The sequence below is a fragment of the Equus przewalskii genome, chromosome 17, assembly GCF_037783145.1.
Source record: "Equus przewalskii isolate Varuska chromosome 17, EquPr2, whole genome shotgun sequence".
Lineage (NCBI taxonomy): Eukaryota > Metazoa > Chordata > Mammalia > Perissodactyla > Equidae > Equus > Equus przewalskii.
The window spans coordinates 39,411,708-39,428,074 of record NC_091847.1 but is presented as its reverse complement, the minus strand read 5'-3'; the positions used below and the strand labels follow the sequence as shown (position 1 = coordinate 39,428,074).

Below are 16,367 nucleotides of genomic sequence, written 5' to 3'. Positions count from 1 at the left end.
GAGACCAAAATACTTTGAAGGAGGCCAGGCACAGCTGGGGCTGTTCAGAGTTAACACACACACACTGCCCTCCCCGTGATCAATGGAAAGTTTTCCGGTCTACACAGATTTTTATCAAAGTATGTTTCATACAATGTATTTTGGTAAATTAGAAGAATGTTGCTTATCAGGGGAAATAAACTGCTAAATCATTCTACAGGGGAGGGAAAAAAACTCCGATAAGATGAAAATGAAAAAGCTGTCTGAAAGCATCTGAGAGTTAATGGTAAATCTACGTAATTTGGAGATAATGTATCCTCTTTTTAAGAAAGATGAATTGCTCTCAAAAGAATTCAGATCTCATTAAATTCCTTTGAATCTTTAAATATTTTTTTCCAAAATAACAACATCTATTTATGGGGGAAGGGGGCAGGACAGCCCAATGGTTAATACAGAAGAGATGCAGGAGAAAAATCTATGAAAACAAAAACACAAAGTCAAGCAGAGAACGCGATCTTTAGAATTAAATGTTATAACATCTGCTCAAGATGATCCAGAGAGGCTGACTTGACTTTATTCCTTTAGCAGCACAGAATGGAAAACCTCTATGTAACCTGCACCGGGATATGCAAACAAAGGAAGGGATGCTTGACTGCAGATTAAAATTTAACCTCTAAGAAAGAAAACCAGCACAGAAAAACATCTTGGCAAAAGAGGAGGAATACGATGAAGGAAAGCAGCAACAGTCACCCTACGTAGCTTCTACAAACAACCACTTCAATTCAAAGATGACGAGCTATACAAGATCCCCATGCAAGCACAGGTTGCTGTGGACCCAACACTGGCATGTGTCCTTGAGAACAGGGGCCATGTGCTCTGATCCCTTTGTGTTCCCTATTTGGATCCCGGCAGCCCGGCCCTTAACTGCCTGCGGGACTTAAATGGGAGTGCACCAGGTCAGAGTGTATTCAGAACCCGGTGGCCTAGCTTAAGCTGCTTCAGCTGCATACCCTGACGATATGACACCTTAACAGGCTGGTGAATTAGCTCCCACAAACTCTGTTATCTAGGATCAAAGAGTCTGAAGGGGTTTTGTTTTGTTTATTTTTACAAGGCTTTTTAAGGTTGAGGAATAAAGACAAAACAATTTCCTCACTGTGACCGCAGGGCATTCTGTTGTGATTCTAAAACTGTCTTTGCCCTTGCTGCTCCAGTCTGGACTTACTATCCATTGCTCGTCTCCCTATTTATTTTATTTTTTTAAGATTTTATTTTTCCTTTTTCTCCCAAAGCCCCCCAGTACATAGCTGTGCATTTTCAGTTGTGGTTCCTTCTAGTTGTGGCATGTGAGATGCATGGCTTGATGAGTGGTGCCATGTCCACACCCAGGATCCGAACTGGTGAAACCCTGGGCCGCTGAAGCAGAGCGCGCAAACTTAACCACTCGGCCACGGGGCCAGCCCCCTGTGTGTTTCTTTAAGGGACCATTCATATGAGCCTAAATTTAGCAAGTATGACTCCTTCCATCCTAAAAATGCTGGTGGTAATAGCAGCAGCTAGCATTTATTGAAGGTTTCTGTATGTCAGGGAGTGTGCTAAGTGCTTCACAGGAATACTCTAATTTATTAATAAGATTATTGCTTATCAATGGTAATTAGCTAGTAACGGTAACCCTGTTAATAAGTTGTGAGTGTGTTACAAACCTTCACCTGTAAGTGCAATGTTTGGGACTCAGAATGCTTTTCTTGCAGACATGTTGCAATCGGTTAGGCTCTACCCCAACATCTAACTTACAGGAAAAGTTCCAGACTAGGGGTGGCAGTGATGTGTTTGGTTTTATTGCTGGGGCTGTTTTATTTGGGGGCACAATGATAAATGAACAGAAAGTCCAAGTGATGCTTTTTCTCATTTGTGCTCCCTCAGGGCCATGCACTTCAGAATCAAACCCCCAAGGATCTGAGACCTAACTCAGACCTCAAGCAGTGGGAACAGAGACTGGGACTTCCCTACTTCCTGTGACAAGTGACAGCACCAGAAGCAACAATGCAGGGTCCCGGAGAAGCAGCTGAGGCCAGCACGGACGGCCTGGTCAGAGCTCCTGGACTGCAGGGACAGGATGAAGGTCCAGCTCTCACTGCCCAGTCACAAGTCTCCAGACCCCGCTGAGACGCAACACTCAGGTCCTGGCAGCAAGCGGAAGGAGAGTAGCTGGGAGAGGAAGGCCCTCAGGTGCAGGACCAGGAGCTGGGAGGGGAAGTCTCAGATGGGGTCGCCTCTTAAAGAGGAGGGTATTACAAGTTTATACTATGTTTATAAGTAGAAGATCCTCCCACTGCCTTCATGAAGTTCAGCTAAGAGACACATTCCACTGTCCACACTCGCCAGGGCCCTGGGGCAGGCAGGTGAGAAGAGCTGAAGCCAGGAGCCCTCCCACAAAGATGCCCCACTTCACAATATTCCTCCCTGAGGTCCAATACCAGATCCACCTACACGCCATGAAGCCCATGCAGCATACTTTCATCTCAGCGCAGGCAAGATTAGGCCCTGAAGCAGACCAAGGCCCCACAAGTCCAGGTTCCCTACATGACCTAAGAAGCACACCAAATGGGGAGCTCCATGGTCTTCAAGAAACAGAAAGCTGGTTCTTACCACAAATGACAAGCTACTCAAAAAGACCTATTTTTCTTCCAGGCTAACAGAAATTCAAGCTCCTAATTAAGTTAACCCAAGTCACCTTCAAGTCAATACACACACACACACACACACAACTAGGGCAATATCTTAACTATGATGACTTTTTTTAAAAAAAGCTCTAGGGGCTGGCCCGGTGGTGCAGCGGTTAAGTGCACATGTTCCGCTTCGGCAGCCCCAGGTTCGCTGGTTCAGATCCCAGCTGCGGACATAGCACTGCTTGGCAAGCCATGCTGTGGTAGGCGTCCCACGTATAAAATAGAGGAAGATGGGCACCGATGTTAGCTCAGGGTCAGTCTTCCTCAGCAAAAAGAGGAGGATTGGCAGTAAATGTTAGCTCAGGGCTAATCTTCCTCAAAAACAAAACAAAACAAACAGCTCTAAAAAATAAGTGCCATTTGACATTTCCCGGAGACTGGGTTATCTTTAAAGTTCCGTAACAACTCAAAAATTCTAACGTTATTCCTCCGTCCAGTACAGATGCCATCATGACTCAAGACTGGGCCTCCACCACTCTTCTAACATGCAGGATTCTGTGAGATGAGTTATGTTTCATTTCATTAGTTCCAGCCTCATGTTTTGTGAAGCTATGAGGTTGAGCTGTGCCTCACAATTTAGTATTAAATTAGGTTTCACATTGCTCATTGATTCACAGGCACTACTTCTGACTCTCCATGTCGTTTGAAAATTCCTCTTAGCCAGGGACAGTGTGTTACGGTCCGCTGTGGTAACAGCACATTTAACCCGACCTTCTAGCGCACAGGGCTACACTACTTCCTAAGCACTTTCGAAGTACATTGGACATATATGTGATGCCCACATCCCACGAGAAAAGGTGAGTGGGCTAAGAACCATCAACCCTACTTCACAGATATGGAAACAGACTCAGGGGAAACTGTTATCTCACACAAACACATACACACACACACGCACGCACGCACACAGAGAGCTAGTGGTGTGTCCAAGAGCAGTCCCTCTGACTGCACATGCAGTATGTTTTCAAACTCTTTTTCCCTTGCACAGTGCTCAGCACAGAAAAGGAGTTCTGTAAGTATCTGTGGCTAAAAAATATTTTGCATTTCATGAAATCTGCCTTGTTAAAAACTGTAGCCCCTGGGCAGGGGCTAGTGGAGAAAGGCCATTCATGGGCTCACAACAGCCAGGAGGGGGTCACGGGTCGCCTGGGAGTGAGGGAAGCAGAGAGATCCACTCAGTCATTAAATGTTTTCCTATATAAAGCTGCAATAAAACTGTTTTCCTTCTTCTTCCCCTCTTTCCTTCACCCGCTCTTTGCCTTTTCAAGGTTCTTTCATATGATGGATGTACACTTAAAATAGAATTTTAAAAAATCAGTATAAGTCCAGGGTCCAATAAGCAGTTTGGTGGGATCTAAAAAAGAATATCAAGAAGAAAATTAAACTGACTATAGCTTTCATCCAGAATTGTTTAGGAACTAAAAGGCCATTAATATCAAGAGTATACTACATAGAGCAGAATTCTTTTCTCTTTGAGCTTCAGAAAAGACAAGAGGTGAAAAGTGCCAGGGGCTTGGGTTCAAACCCTGGCTGCTTTCCTTCTGAGGACCTACAAGGGGGCATGCCCCTCCGGGCCCAGCACTAGCAATGGGTACATTTTTCTCTGTACTTTACAATCATCTTATGTGTTTGATGCTGTTTCTCTCTATATATTGGCTACTAGGAATCTTAAGAGTAAAACTTTCTGCCCACTTAAGAGCAAAATGAATGAAATCTTATGAACCTGACTCCTGATTTCATCTTTCTCTTGCTCTTCTTATTTCCTTTCTTCCCTGGAAAAATATTGTTCTACTAAATGTCTCTTTGTGAGCATTTCAAATCCATTGGGGAAAAAATAATTATAAATAAATAAGTATGCTTAGGAAATAACAACAATGGTGGCTAACACAAATATTATTATAGTGCTTATTATGTACAGGCTCTTACATAAGCCCTTAAGGGCTCTTCTAAGCCCTTACCATGCCTCAGCTCACTGAATATCATAACAGCCCTATGGGCAGGAAGCCCCACAAGGACTGTTCTACTATTAGAAAACTGTGAGCATGCATCCCAAATACACGTCTTTATAAATTATGCACATGTACTACTCTAATTTATTATAATATAAAACACACACAAAAATGTACAGTTTGAAAGGATAAAAAAAAAAACCCAGAAATTGACATTTTCTTCAAGCACTCCATACATTGTCTTGCATTCTCCAGTTTCAAAGCCAGGGCTCTGTGAGGAGAGTCCTTTGTCCTTCCCTGGTTGTGGCGGAAATCAGACACAAGGGCATATGTAAAGTGCCTCATGTGTCATGAGTACTCAAGGATGTTCCCCCCACACACAACTGAAGAAAAATAAAGTAGCTAAAAAACCAAACATTTTTTACCTTCTGTATTCAGTTTAACGGTTGACATGAAGAGTTTAAAAGTTAAAACACTGGACCAATGAATTGTAGATCAAACAAGAAAGAAATATAATGGTTACTTATAAAAGTGGGAGAAAGGAGGAATTGAATAAAAAAGGGAAATCCAACTACTGCAGATAGCCTCCTCTGACCTGACTGAATAAAGATCACTAACGACTTTCAAAAGAGAACGCAAAGAAAGTCTAAAATGAGATTGAGAAAAGATCAAAGAGACAAGTCAAGGAAGTGACATGCCCAATACCCTGGGCCTCTTGACCTGACAGAAGGTTCCGCTCCTCTCCTTTGCACTCACTCTTCACATGTCACACAGTTCAGGCTGCCATGCTATTTTTCGGATGTTCCCAAGTGACAAAAGGAAAGATGGCATGGAGGAAACCGGCCCGCATGAAACCTTCTGAGCAGAAATGCCAGGCTGCACTGCTCCCTCCACCCTGCTTGCAAACTAACCAACCACACAGGGAACAGAGTCTGCAGCTCCCCTGGAGTGACTGCTTCCACCTCCCTCAGCCGAGCAAGGAGAGGGCTATGGAGAAGGCACTCAAGCTAACTCACCCTCGCCTGGAATGCCACATGGAAGCCAGCCTGAGGTACCTTTGGTTCCAGGGACATTCTGGCCTCTCCTTCTTCAGCTTTCCATGGACAACAGCCTGGCTCTTCTGGGCAGCCCTGTGTAATGTGCTGCAGGGCCCTGCCCCCCTTCTTGCCTTGCACGGGAGCCCTGTGCTTTGGCTTGTAACAACCAGATCTCTGTACCAAATCTCCAGCTCAGTGCTCACCACATTGTGCAATCTGTGCTCTGCTATGACATGCAGCGAGGCCAGGGACCTGAGCCATGCATTCACAGGAGCATTCATCAGGCCCTTTGACTGTGAAAAGACCTGAAAAAGTCAGCTGGGGTAGGGTGGTGGGAGAGAGGAGGACAGACCCACCTTGCTCAGCCACACTGCCCAAACTCAGTCTGACATAGCAGGTAACAGTCTCCAGAGAAAAGCCTATGAACTTAAACAACATGAAGTTTTCTAGCGATAGCACATGGCACAGTGTTGTGGTAAAGCTTCGCATAACCTGTATGCTAGATGCATACATATATATATTATTGTTTATACCCTATACACTGGAGCTTCTAACATAGTCCAGTGACTCTACAGAGTTCTGGACTCTTCTGGAAAAGAACATAAAGCACTATTAGTGGTTGGTATTATTATGCACCTCTACAGCATACATCTTCCATCAGAGGTGTCAATCATTGCCATGTTTTAAACCTTTTTCAGCAACTGACAACTTGCCCAGGTCTCCAAGACCATTCTTTGGTTCCACAGTTACACAAGTTTTGAAACAGATACTGTGCCTTACCTTTATTGTCTCAGTACTAAACAAAATTGCTCTTAGTACACAGTAGGTGCCAATAAATGCTTGCTACACCAACAGAACAGCCAGAAGAATCCAATCATAGTCTGAATAAAAAGTACAGCAGGTGCTTTGCTGACTCGAATCATCACCAAGCATTTCTTTCCCACATTACACACATTACCAAATTATATATGTAATGGCAAATTTTCCTCCTTCACCCAAGAGATTAAAAAAAGCTTCTATAATTAAGGATGATTTTTTAAATTGCAGGCAATGTAGCAAAATGAATATTAACACAGATCTGAAACACTCTAAATAGTTATTACCAAATCAATTTCAAAGCATTTCAATTTAGTAGCAAGCAGGGCAATACAGGTGGCAACAAGGTAGCATTAGCATAAAATCAAAAGGGCAGGATTTACAACAAGTTACAAATGAAAATAAAGTACAATTAATTCCTCTTTGTATGCCTCTCTCTGCAGCTGATCATCTCTCTTGGGACACAAAGTCCAGGAAATTAAAGGTCTAAAGCTACCTCTGCAATCGCTTTCATTTTACGAGCCTAGAAGGGCGTAGAAGAGAGACACGGGAAGATGAAAAAAAAAGTTATCATGGGCCGACTTTTATGTCCTAAGCAACGGGGCAGAAAAATAAATATTGCCAAACTCCAGCAAGCACCAGCAGGATATGAATCAAGTGTCCTGTGTTTTACTGCAAGCCAGTTTTGCAGAAGTGTTTCTGTGAAGGAACTAAATTACCCCTGCCTCCCAGCTTCACAGGGAGGAGTAGCGAGCAAATGCAGCCCCCCCACACACCCCCGCAACCAAAGAAAGGGGAAGGGCAGCAGGAAGAGTCTAAGTTCTTTATCCTTTTCAAAAAATTCTCAGCACTTAATCATCCTGAAAGCTACCTGGTGGAATGTGGTGGTTCCGGTGTTGGGGAGGCAGGCAGGTAAATGACACACCTACTCTGTGTGGGAGACACACCAAGAGGGGGAGATGCAGCCAGTCCACTGAGAATCCCCTCCTCTCCCTTCACAGCGCTGTCCTAATACCACCCCTCAAAGAGAAACAGATTCAGGACACTATGAAAGTCATTTGGAGATTGTAAGTGTCAACAGGTACAAGCAGAGAGTAGAGGAAGGGAGTGGAAGGGACGACTGATTTTAAACGGCCTCTCTCTCAGCCAGAACTTTTCTAATTGATACCTGTAAGGCCTTCTCCTGGGCAAATCTATCAATAACAGATAGGAAGAATTTATTATTTTGTTACTCTTGATAGGAAGCTGGGTTTTGTTTGTTTCTCCTCTTCCAATCTATATCCTCCTTCTTCCTAAATAGAGAAATAGCCCATTTTCATGAAATACACACACATAAGAAAAAGTATTGATCATGATATGATATCAACAAAAATCAAATAATACGTTTAGACCAAAAAGTGCTTTAAAATCCACTACTTTCGGTGATGCTTTTATTATTTAAAAAATCAGACCGGTCTTTACACACATTCCAATGAATATACATATGCAATTTTTTTCTAACCTGGGATTAATAAGAGTTTACAATTTTCATTTGAAACAGTTGGAAGCAAGTCATATTCAAAGGAGTGTCACTAAGAAACATGGAGAAAACACCTTGAAAAGCTACTTCTTTATGAAGTTTTCCTTTTCAAAGCAAATAATTAAAAAGCTACTTTATGGTGATTGGGTACAGCTGGGTTTCACGTTGAGCAGGTCTTCACATTGCAAATTTGAAAAAGCAGACACTAACTACTAGGGAATGCCACTGATTTTAATACATAAAGGGTAAGGAATTTTACTTAAAAAGAAAAGATACTCATGGGGAATTTAATTAATCCCATCCAGCTTAGATAGTATTTCTACATGACAGAATTATTACACCTCCAAAGACACTCATGTAGGAAGAACCTGGACCTCCTGAAATAGGATGAAGTGGGCCTCCCCTCTGTACGACAGAATAAAGTTGCAACAGGGGGTGGGGAGGGTCCCGCTAAGCCCTGGCCTTCACAGAGAAACACTAGAAGGGGTCCAATAAATTCTTCCAATGGTCGTTAGCCTGCCCTGTCTCCTACTAAGCAGTTCCTAAAATGAAAATTCTCTTCACCAGCAATATTCAAAACCAGTAGGAACAGAACGCAGGCACCCCGGGGCAGCCCTGAGAAGGCTGTCTGGGCGTGTGGGAACATAAGTTTCCTTGCAAGCATCTGGTGGGCAAAAATATTCAGATGAAATATAATTGGCATGACAGAAATCAGCTTCAATAGTAAGGGGAGGCCCAGGAATTTTGAGGGATGGGTTAGTACTGTTGGAAATGTCCCCTAACTGCCCTAAATAAACTGTGCTAATACTGTACATGGAACTCTGGTCTGAGGCCTGTAGGGGCGCCTATAGCTACCCAGAGCTTGTAATGGCACAGCAGCTGTGTGCACTTTATACCCGCCCACCCCCAAAACCTTTGCCACTCCAACCCGGGCTGTGTGTGTTGACAAATCTTAAATAACTTAAAATGGAAAATTAAATGGAAAGCCTCTTCCTCCCTTCCCCAGGCCCTATGTAATTTGGAACATGGATCCTAACCAGCCTGTTTTACAAGCAAAATGCCAGGCTTTCCAAAGCAGGAAGCCAAGGTATCTCACCTTCATCTCTGCCCAGTAGGTTTGCTGTGTTCTTGAATGTTCTGCTCTGTCAAACATTTAAGATGCCCAAAGGCTGCCATTCCCAGGCTACACCTTACAAAAACAGGCATGTTCTTCTGGTAGAAAAAACACACACCCCACCCCCAGCGATCAGAGAACCACAACTGAGTCACAGAAACCTGTTTCCTGAAGAGGCACTGGCACCTGCATACCCTGTCCTGATTCGGGAGGAAGCTCTCTCCCTCCTCTGGCCCCACCACTCGTGCCTCTTCAAAGAACTGCAGCTAGAGTCAGCCTACAAAGGAAACGCTGGCTTTTTTCCCTTCTCCTCCCTACCACACCTCCAGTGTGTACCCTGGCAACAGGTTCTAATTCTGCAGGTCACGGAAGGAGAGAGAACAGAGGAACGTTGTCACCGGCACAGTGTTTGCCTCTCACCCACTTACAGTCCTTGCTTCCTGCAGGAGACCAGCTAAAGCAGCATGAAGCACGATCTCCAGAAGCTGGGGATCCTCTGTAAAAGAGGGACTTACCACTTCCTAATTCCTCCTGCTTTCATCTCCATTGTCACCATTTTTCATGTTCAGCCAAGTTAAGGGAACATGTTGACTTGAGCCGAGGAATGAAGGACAGCCTCAATGACGTGAAATGTGTCATTTAACTTTAACGACAAGACACAGCTTAAAATATAGATGACCTTAAAAGATTTGACAATGCCAATTTGGAACGGGAATCCTGCATAGCTTCTTTACAAACCAACTAGACATTCCCTTCTTCAATGCAACTTAACAGTAGTAACAATTCCTTAATTTCTCATTCTCAACACCATGCTAGGAGCCCAGTAGATAGCCAGAATAATTGAGATGAGACCCCTATCCATATGGAGACAAAATTAAATAATAAGAGTAAGTAAACTGAAGGAAAAATGTTGAGATGTTACGGAAAGCATACAATAGGGGGACTACCCAGTCCAGGATTGGGTGGGGCTGTATTAAATAAGTACTAATTAAGAGTCTCAAACATTCCTGTGGCTCAGTCTTTCATTGACAATACAGAAAACCAAACCAGCAACTTTTCCTTCCTCTCTTTAGAACACTTTTTAAATTGCAGCACTGTATCTCAAAAAAGAGAGATGAATAAATGAATGAATGAATGAGGGTAGCTTTCTGTTACTAAAAACGTTTCTAGCTATCAAAACAAAAAACTGGCTTGGTTATAATCAGAGGCATGTAATGCCAATGCCAGAACATACAATGAAAAGAAAGAGACTATCAAAAAAAAAAAAAAAAAACTCGTTGAAGGGAGATGAACTCTATGGAGGAGAGGAAATTTCAGAAGAGCTAAGAATGCTGTAAAGAAAGTCGTCTGGCTATCACAGAATTAATACTCAGAGATCTATCAATGGTGGACAGCTCAGAGAGAGACAGGGCATGAGAAAAGAAGCAACATAGGGAAAAATTAGTTGGATTAGACTAAATAGCAGGTGGGGAAGCAGAGAGAGACAAGAACGGAGAATTAGATGAATAAATTCAGAGGAAGGGCTTGAAGCTGAGTGAAAAAAAGTTAAATTTGCTACAAGAATCTCAACCCACCATTTCTATGAAATGTCCAGAATAAGCTAATCTATAGAGACAGAAAGTAGATTATCAGTTGACGAGGGCCAGAGGTGAGGGGGGAAATGGAGTGTGACTTCCAGTGGCTAGAGGGTTACTTTTGGGGTGATGAAACGTTCTGAAATCAGATGGTGGTGATGGTCACACAACTCTGAATACACCAAAAACCATTCAATGGTTTAAATGGGTGAATATTATGGTATGTGAATCGTATTTCAATAAGACAAAATTGAAGGAAACAAAAACCCACTGAAGATCCTGATCCAAGTGAAAACTGAGAAAAGAGGGTGGCTTCCTTATGCTGAGGGGCCCTTCACAAAGCTCGGGTGAGGTCTACACCAGGGAGCCCACAACCCAGTCCCAGGAATCTCCAAGATCTTCTGGGCCAATCTCCAAGATACAAACCGGATGAACCCGCAACTTGGTTTTTCAAATTACACTTGAAAGAAATTGCAGGTGACTGAAGAAAAAAAAGAAGCTCAAATGTCATTCCATTTGATTACATACTGATGTGGAATTGAGTGGGGTTCTGTCCACAATAAAACGTAAAATCTCTCCCAAAGACCCGTGCATAACTGAGCAAAAGGGAAGGAGTTGAATTGTTCAGTGGAGTGCCGATGTTAAACAGCAGGACAAACTGAGAGCAGAGGAGGACCTCAACAATCTATCCAGGGGTCCCCCACATCTGTGACCTGAAAGGCACTAAGCTGGAGCCCTGAGACACAGACACCCAGGCCCACCTGCAGAAACGTAGATGCAGTCTTTCTGCGATGTGAAAATAAAGGCTCTTACATTCCATGGATGAGTCTAATGTGCACCTGGGACTAGAAACTACTGAACTAATCAGATCCTTAATTTTACAGAGAAGGAAAAAAGTGCGCAAAGAACTCAATTAAATGTCACTCAAGTCACCTAGCTAAGCAGCCTAAGTGTCTGGACTGGAATGCGTGTCTCCTGACACTCAATTCAGGACAACCACACCTACTGTGTGGGTGTGTGTGGGCAACAGTGGAAAATTCTGACTTGAAAACATCGGTCGGATCCCATTATAAGAAAATGAAGAACAAACTCCTGAGGGGAAATAAGTGACCTTGAGATTGAGCTGGGAAGATTTCTCTACACATGTAGGGATTTCACTGCCCTCCTGTGTGTCCTAGTGGGACCCGATCCCCAACAAACAGAATTAATTGGCGAGGAGGGAAGATTTTTTTCTAACTACACAGGCCAGATCTGATCTGGAAAATTTTTTTTACCAAAGGAGCCCAGTGTTATAAAATGAACACCCAGGAATGTAAAAACGGATGCTTCGTTCTCTCGGCTGTACATGGAGCCAGTGCTGTCTGCAAAGAACAGGGCGGGCCCTGGCCGACCGACCTTCACAGACCACGCTAAAACCCTCTTTAAGAAGTGCCTGGTGAATGCTCTGGCTGACGTGCATGGAGCCATTACATTACCGAGCAGTGTGCTTCTTACCTATAATTCCACTGTCCTTGCTTTCCAGTGTGGAACTAGGGCTGCTAATGGTCTCACAGGGACTTTTGCTGGCTGCCGTCTTGCTGACACAGCTATTCAAGGTTGAGCAGGGGCTATCGGTGCTGGGAGATGCGGTGCTGCTTGTTAGTGTGGAGCAAGGACTGACGCCTTGGCTCAGAGCTGTGCACTGCAAGACGAACGGAAGGAGGAGTTAGCACGGCTTACCCAGGACGCTTCTACACATTCTTTTGTTTTTGTTGCTAAAACAATAAAACTACAAACATGAAAATGGAAAACAGGTTTTAAAATCTAGGGAGCTTAAGATACACATGGTCTTCCAAATTTTAAAAGAGAAATAACCTTGTTCTGCTCCCCTCCCTTATGATGTTCTTTTTTTTTTTTTTTATGAAAAAGGCAGTCTTAGAAATAATTTAGTGGGAATGCATATTTGTAAAACAGAAATAGCAAACAGGCAGACTTCCTTTCATTTAAAGTCTGCAGAAGACAAATGGGTTCTTTGACCTCTGCACGGGAAATCTGGGGACTCTGTTTTTGTAATGTTTCACAAGTGCTGCAACCTGATTCAGTTCCTGAAGATTTATGGGCTCTGCGATCAGGGGAAGCAGACATGGCCACTGCAATCTCAAGGCATGACACCCTCTCAGAGACCCCTCACAGGGGCAGAAGCTGCGGCCCCTCATTGCTATTCAAACGCACACCTCTTGGAAGTGGCGGGCTGCTGCTCCCTAGGATGGGGAGTGCTCTCCGGGAGATGAACCATTTGATCTCATCTTATTTTGTCTCTGCCTCTTCTCCTATAAATCTCTTCCTCACCCCAGTGACCCTCCAAAATCTCCACGGCTAAAAAAGCTCAGGAAAGCACATACCAAAGCAGCCAGATGAGAAGAATGGTGCTATAAAGATAAAAGTAGTATCATTACTAAGGAATTCTTTCAGCCACGTTAACTCATTTAGCCACGCTTCTCTGGGTGGTGACTACAAGGTTAATGTGGACATTTTCTTAAGTTCTGCCCTCTTCTGCTTCTCCCCACCTCCCCGCTGCAAAAACCTGCCAACAAACTGTTGAAATAAATTTCAATACACAACAGCCTAGACTCCTCTGCCTGAATGACTCCCTGACTCAAGGAGGCGGGAAGAGCATTAACCCTCCATTCATTCTCTGAACAGATATGAAATGCAGTGTCTTCCCCGGGCATTACCATGGTTTCATTTTTTTCTTCAATGGTTATGTGTGTGGCACTTGGGATCCCTTCTCCCAGTAAAAATCCCAGCCTTGTCAACAGTTCTTGAGCTGCCGGTGAACAGCTCGGTTCATTATCGGCCTTTGCTTCTGGAACAAAGAAAGAAAACAATGAAGATGCCCCTCTGGGGAATTTCAGTATTGCATCTGGAGGAGTTGGCACTACAGCTGCTTGTCTGGTGCTTTTGTGTATTTTTATAAAATGCACAAAGTTTGACAATGCTGCCTGTCCTCTAGCAATACATTCTAATTAAGAGGCCATGACAGGTTAAGAAAACAGGAGAAGAGCAACTCCAAGAGCAAAGGGTAAAATATTTGACCTGAATCAGAGGAACACAGTGTTATTATCTGATAGCAATTCCCACTTCCATGTCATGTGAAAAACGGGGACTTCAGACACCAAAGATAGAAAAAGGTCTACTCTTCATCTTACTCTTTAAAAGACAGTGTGGCCAATGCCCACAGGAGGCTGAAATAACGTAAAACCCAAGCAGCAAGCTGGCAGAGACCCAGTTACTTAGATATCAGGGTAAAGCCGAAATCCAAGCTCTCATTAAAGGCAGGCAGGCGCAGGACTACTTCAGTGGAAACTTGCTCTGCATTTCCCACAGCCTTGCAAGTCAAAACCAGGATTCCAACTCAAGGATCAATCATCAGGAATGCACATTAGAACCAAGATTTTAAATCCCAGTGAAATGTGTCCCAAGACACAGGTCCCAGTAATACACTCTGCTCCCTAAGCGGAGGTGTAGAAAAATCAGGCTGAGTTCTAAGCACACTCCAAAGTAATGCTAGAAGCCGGTTTTACCTGAAGGTCACAGGGCATGCTGGGAAGTCTTTCCTTTCTCTGGTCTCCCTAAGGCTGGCTATCTTGCTTTTCACACTTAAGAGATTTTATTGTTGAATTTGATTTAAATATTGAGTTGTAAGTTAACCCTGCATCGGAAAGCCTAAGGGAACTTAATTATGGTTGACAAAATGGCATTCTTGTCATTCTAACACCTCTCTTACATTTGTAAATCAGCATCCATCAGGGAATGAAATAACTTATAAAGCAAACTATGCTTACAGAAGTTAAAACTTAAGAACAATATGCAATCTCTAATATCGTCACTCATCTTAATGGTTTGTTCCTTTTTTGTTAATTGACTAAGTACCTAGACTCATACATTCATCAACCAATTTTCCCTAGATGTGGAAATCTTCAGGTCTTAGAAAAATAAAATGAGGAAAGAACAAAATTGCAATGTGGTACCTTAGAGCTATGGTATTACCACCGAAGTTCAATGCCAACTTTGCCTTTTGTAAAGAAGCACAAAAATCAAAATAAGCAGAGCTGAGAAGACCATCTGTATTCACATATCAGTTTTGCTAAGTCACGTTCCCAGGATGGCAGCTACAAAGGAAACTAGGCCAGCTGTATCTTCAAGGAAGGAAGAGCACTCCACCTCTTGCTTGCTCTCAAGAGCTCCCAGTGTTTGGGGTGAGAAGAGGAGCTGTTTGCCAGCTTGGATGTTATTTAGTTACTCTAGAAAACTGAAGGGGTAAAATAAGGATGGCTTGATTGTTCTGGGTTAAGAGAACCCTGATGTTTCTGGATCACTTGAATGAAACTCATAACATGAAGGGGCAATGGCCCCAGGCCAACAGGGGTAGGAGAGCCACCCAGTGGCAGGTCAACCACACTCTCCAGGCCACTCTACAGAAGGTCCCTTCCCACCACAGATCTCCAACCACAGTTTGACTCTCAAGGTACAAGGGCATTCGGGAAAAGAAGGCAGGAGCCAAACCAAAGCAACACAACCCAGGCACACCCAAGGGCTGAACTGCTTCAGAGCAGGATCCGTCCCACCCTCCCTCTCCCCAAGGCTGAGGCAGGGCAGTTCCTTTATCTCAGGTGGCAGCTGAACCAGAGAAAGAGAACAGGATGCAGATGGAGAGGGGAAGAAGTGGGTGGGGGGCAGAACTCAGCAGTTTTTCTACTCCACGCCCCCCTTTCCTTTCGAAACAATCTCTAAACTGCTACCCAATTGTGACTGTGCCCCAGAACTCTAGCTTCTGGTTCAACCTGAAACTCCGGGAAAGAGCCAGAAACGACTCCCAGTTGGCAGCTGCTGTGGAGGCAGAGAGAGCAGCTGCACAGGCTTGGCTGCCACAAAATTTACCCTGACGACAAACAAGGCCACAGTCTATGGCTCACTTGGGGCTTGCTTCGAGACCCTGCATGCTGTGGAGGTCCAGGGTGGGGAGGATGCCCCCAGCAGAGTCACTGCAGCCTCAGCACTGCGTCTGCAGTCAGACAGCCCAGACTGTCAAGGTTTTCACTAAAAAATATATATCCAAAGATAATTAGTCATCCAAAACTCCCCCTTCAGACAAGACAGGGAGCAGTGGCAATTCCAGGTTTAATGTCTGAATCGACAAGAGACATCCAAATTCATGATTAACTTGTTCTCTTAATGGTTCGGCTTGGACTTTGCTGCTACCAAAGTTCCAAAACCCTACCTGGGTTCAGGATGAATGAACAGACCTTCTTTATTTCAGTTTTTGCATCCATTAAGTCACTGCAATTTTATTTCTTTCAAACCCTTCTGTGTTTTCTTGTTATTCTCTCTTCTAAAATGTGACCTTCCCCTCAGAAGACCCTCGAGTCTGAATTTCTTAATCCATGTCAAGCCCTCTGCATCTTTCCTCCCCTAATGCACAGAGCCTTCTCTCACTGAACTCTTCACGCTGGCAGAAGGACCCCTGGGTGAAGTGTAACAGTGTCACGCTGGGAGAGATGAGTTGCCTGGGAACTCAAACTATACACTCAACTGTAAAATGGAAATGCAGTGCCACTTCCATAGCCAATCTTTAAATACTGAGATTCGAACAGACAGGATTTTCTTTGAGCTA

General features: G+C 43.8%; 1 protein-coding gene across 50 annotated transcripts in view; it reads right to left on the bottom strand.

Annotated features, from left to right (window-relative positions):
- TANC1 (tetratricopeptide repeat, ankyrin repeat and coiled-coil containing 1) overlaps positions 1-16,367 on the bottom strand; it is a 229,150-nt gene that overhangs the window by 63,871 nt on the left and 148,912 nt on the right. For 22 of the 50 annotated variants that reach the window (XM_070579917.1, XM_070579897.1, XM_070579905.1 and 19 more), the window contains 2 exons: positions 13,429-13,559; positions 12,209-12,395 (listed from right to left, as the gene is read on the bottom strand). The exons of 3 other annotated variants lie outside the window; for them this stretch is intronic. In XM_070579917.1, coding sequence (XP_070436018.1) covers positions 12,209-12,395; positions 13,429-13,559 — 318 coding nt within the window. Of the gene's footprint in view, positions 1-5,410; positions 5,609-5,670; positions 5,905-9,122; positions 9,468-12,208; positions 12,396-13,428; positions 13,560-16,367 lie in introns of those variants that run through there. 25 more of the 50 variants (XM_070579928.1, XM_070579932.1, XM_070579941.1 and 22 more) reach the window with 9 other exon arrangements.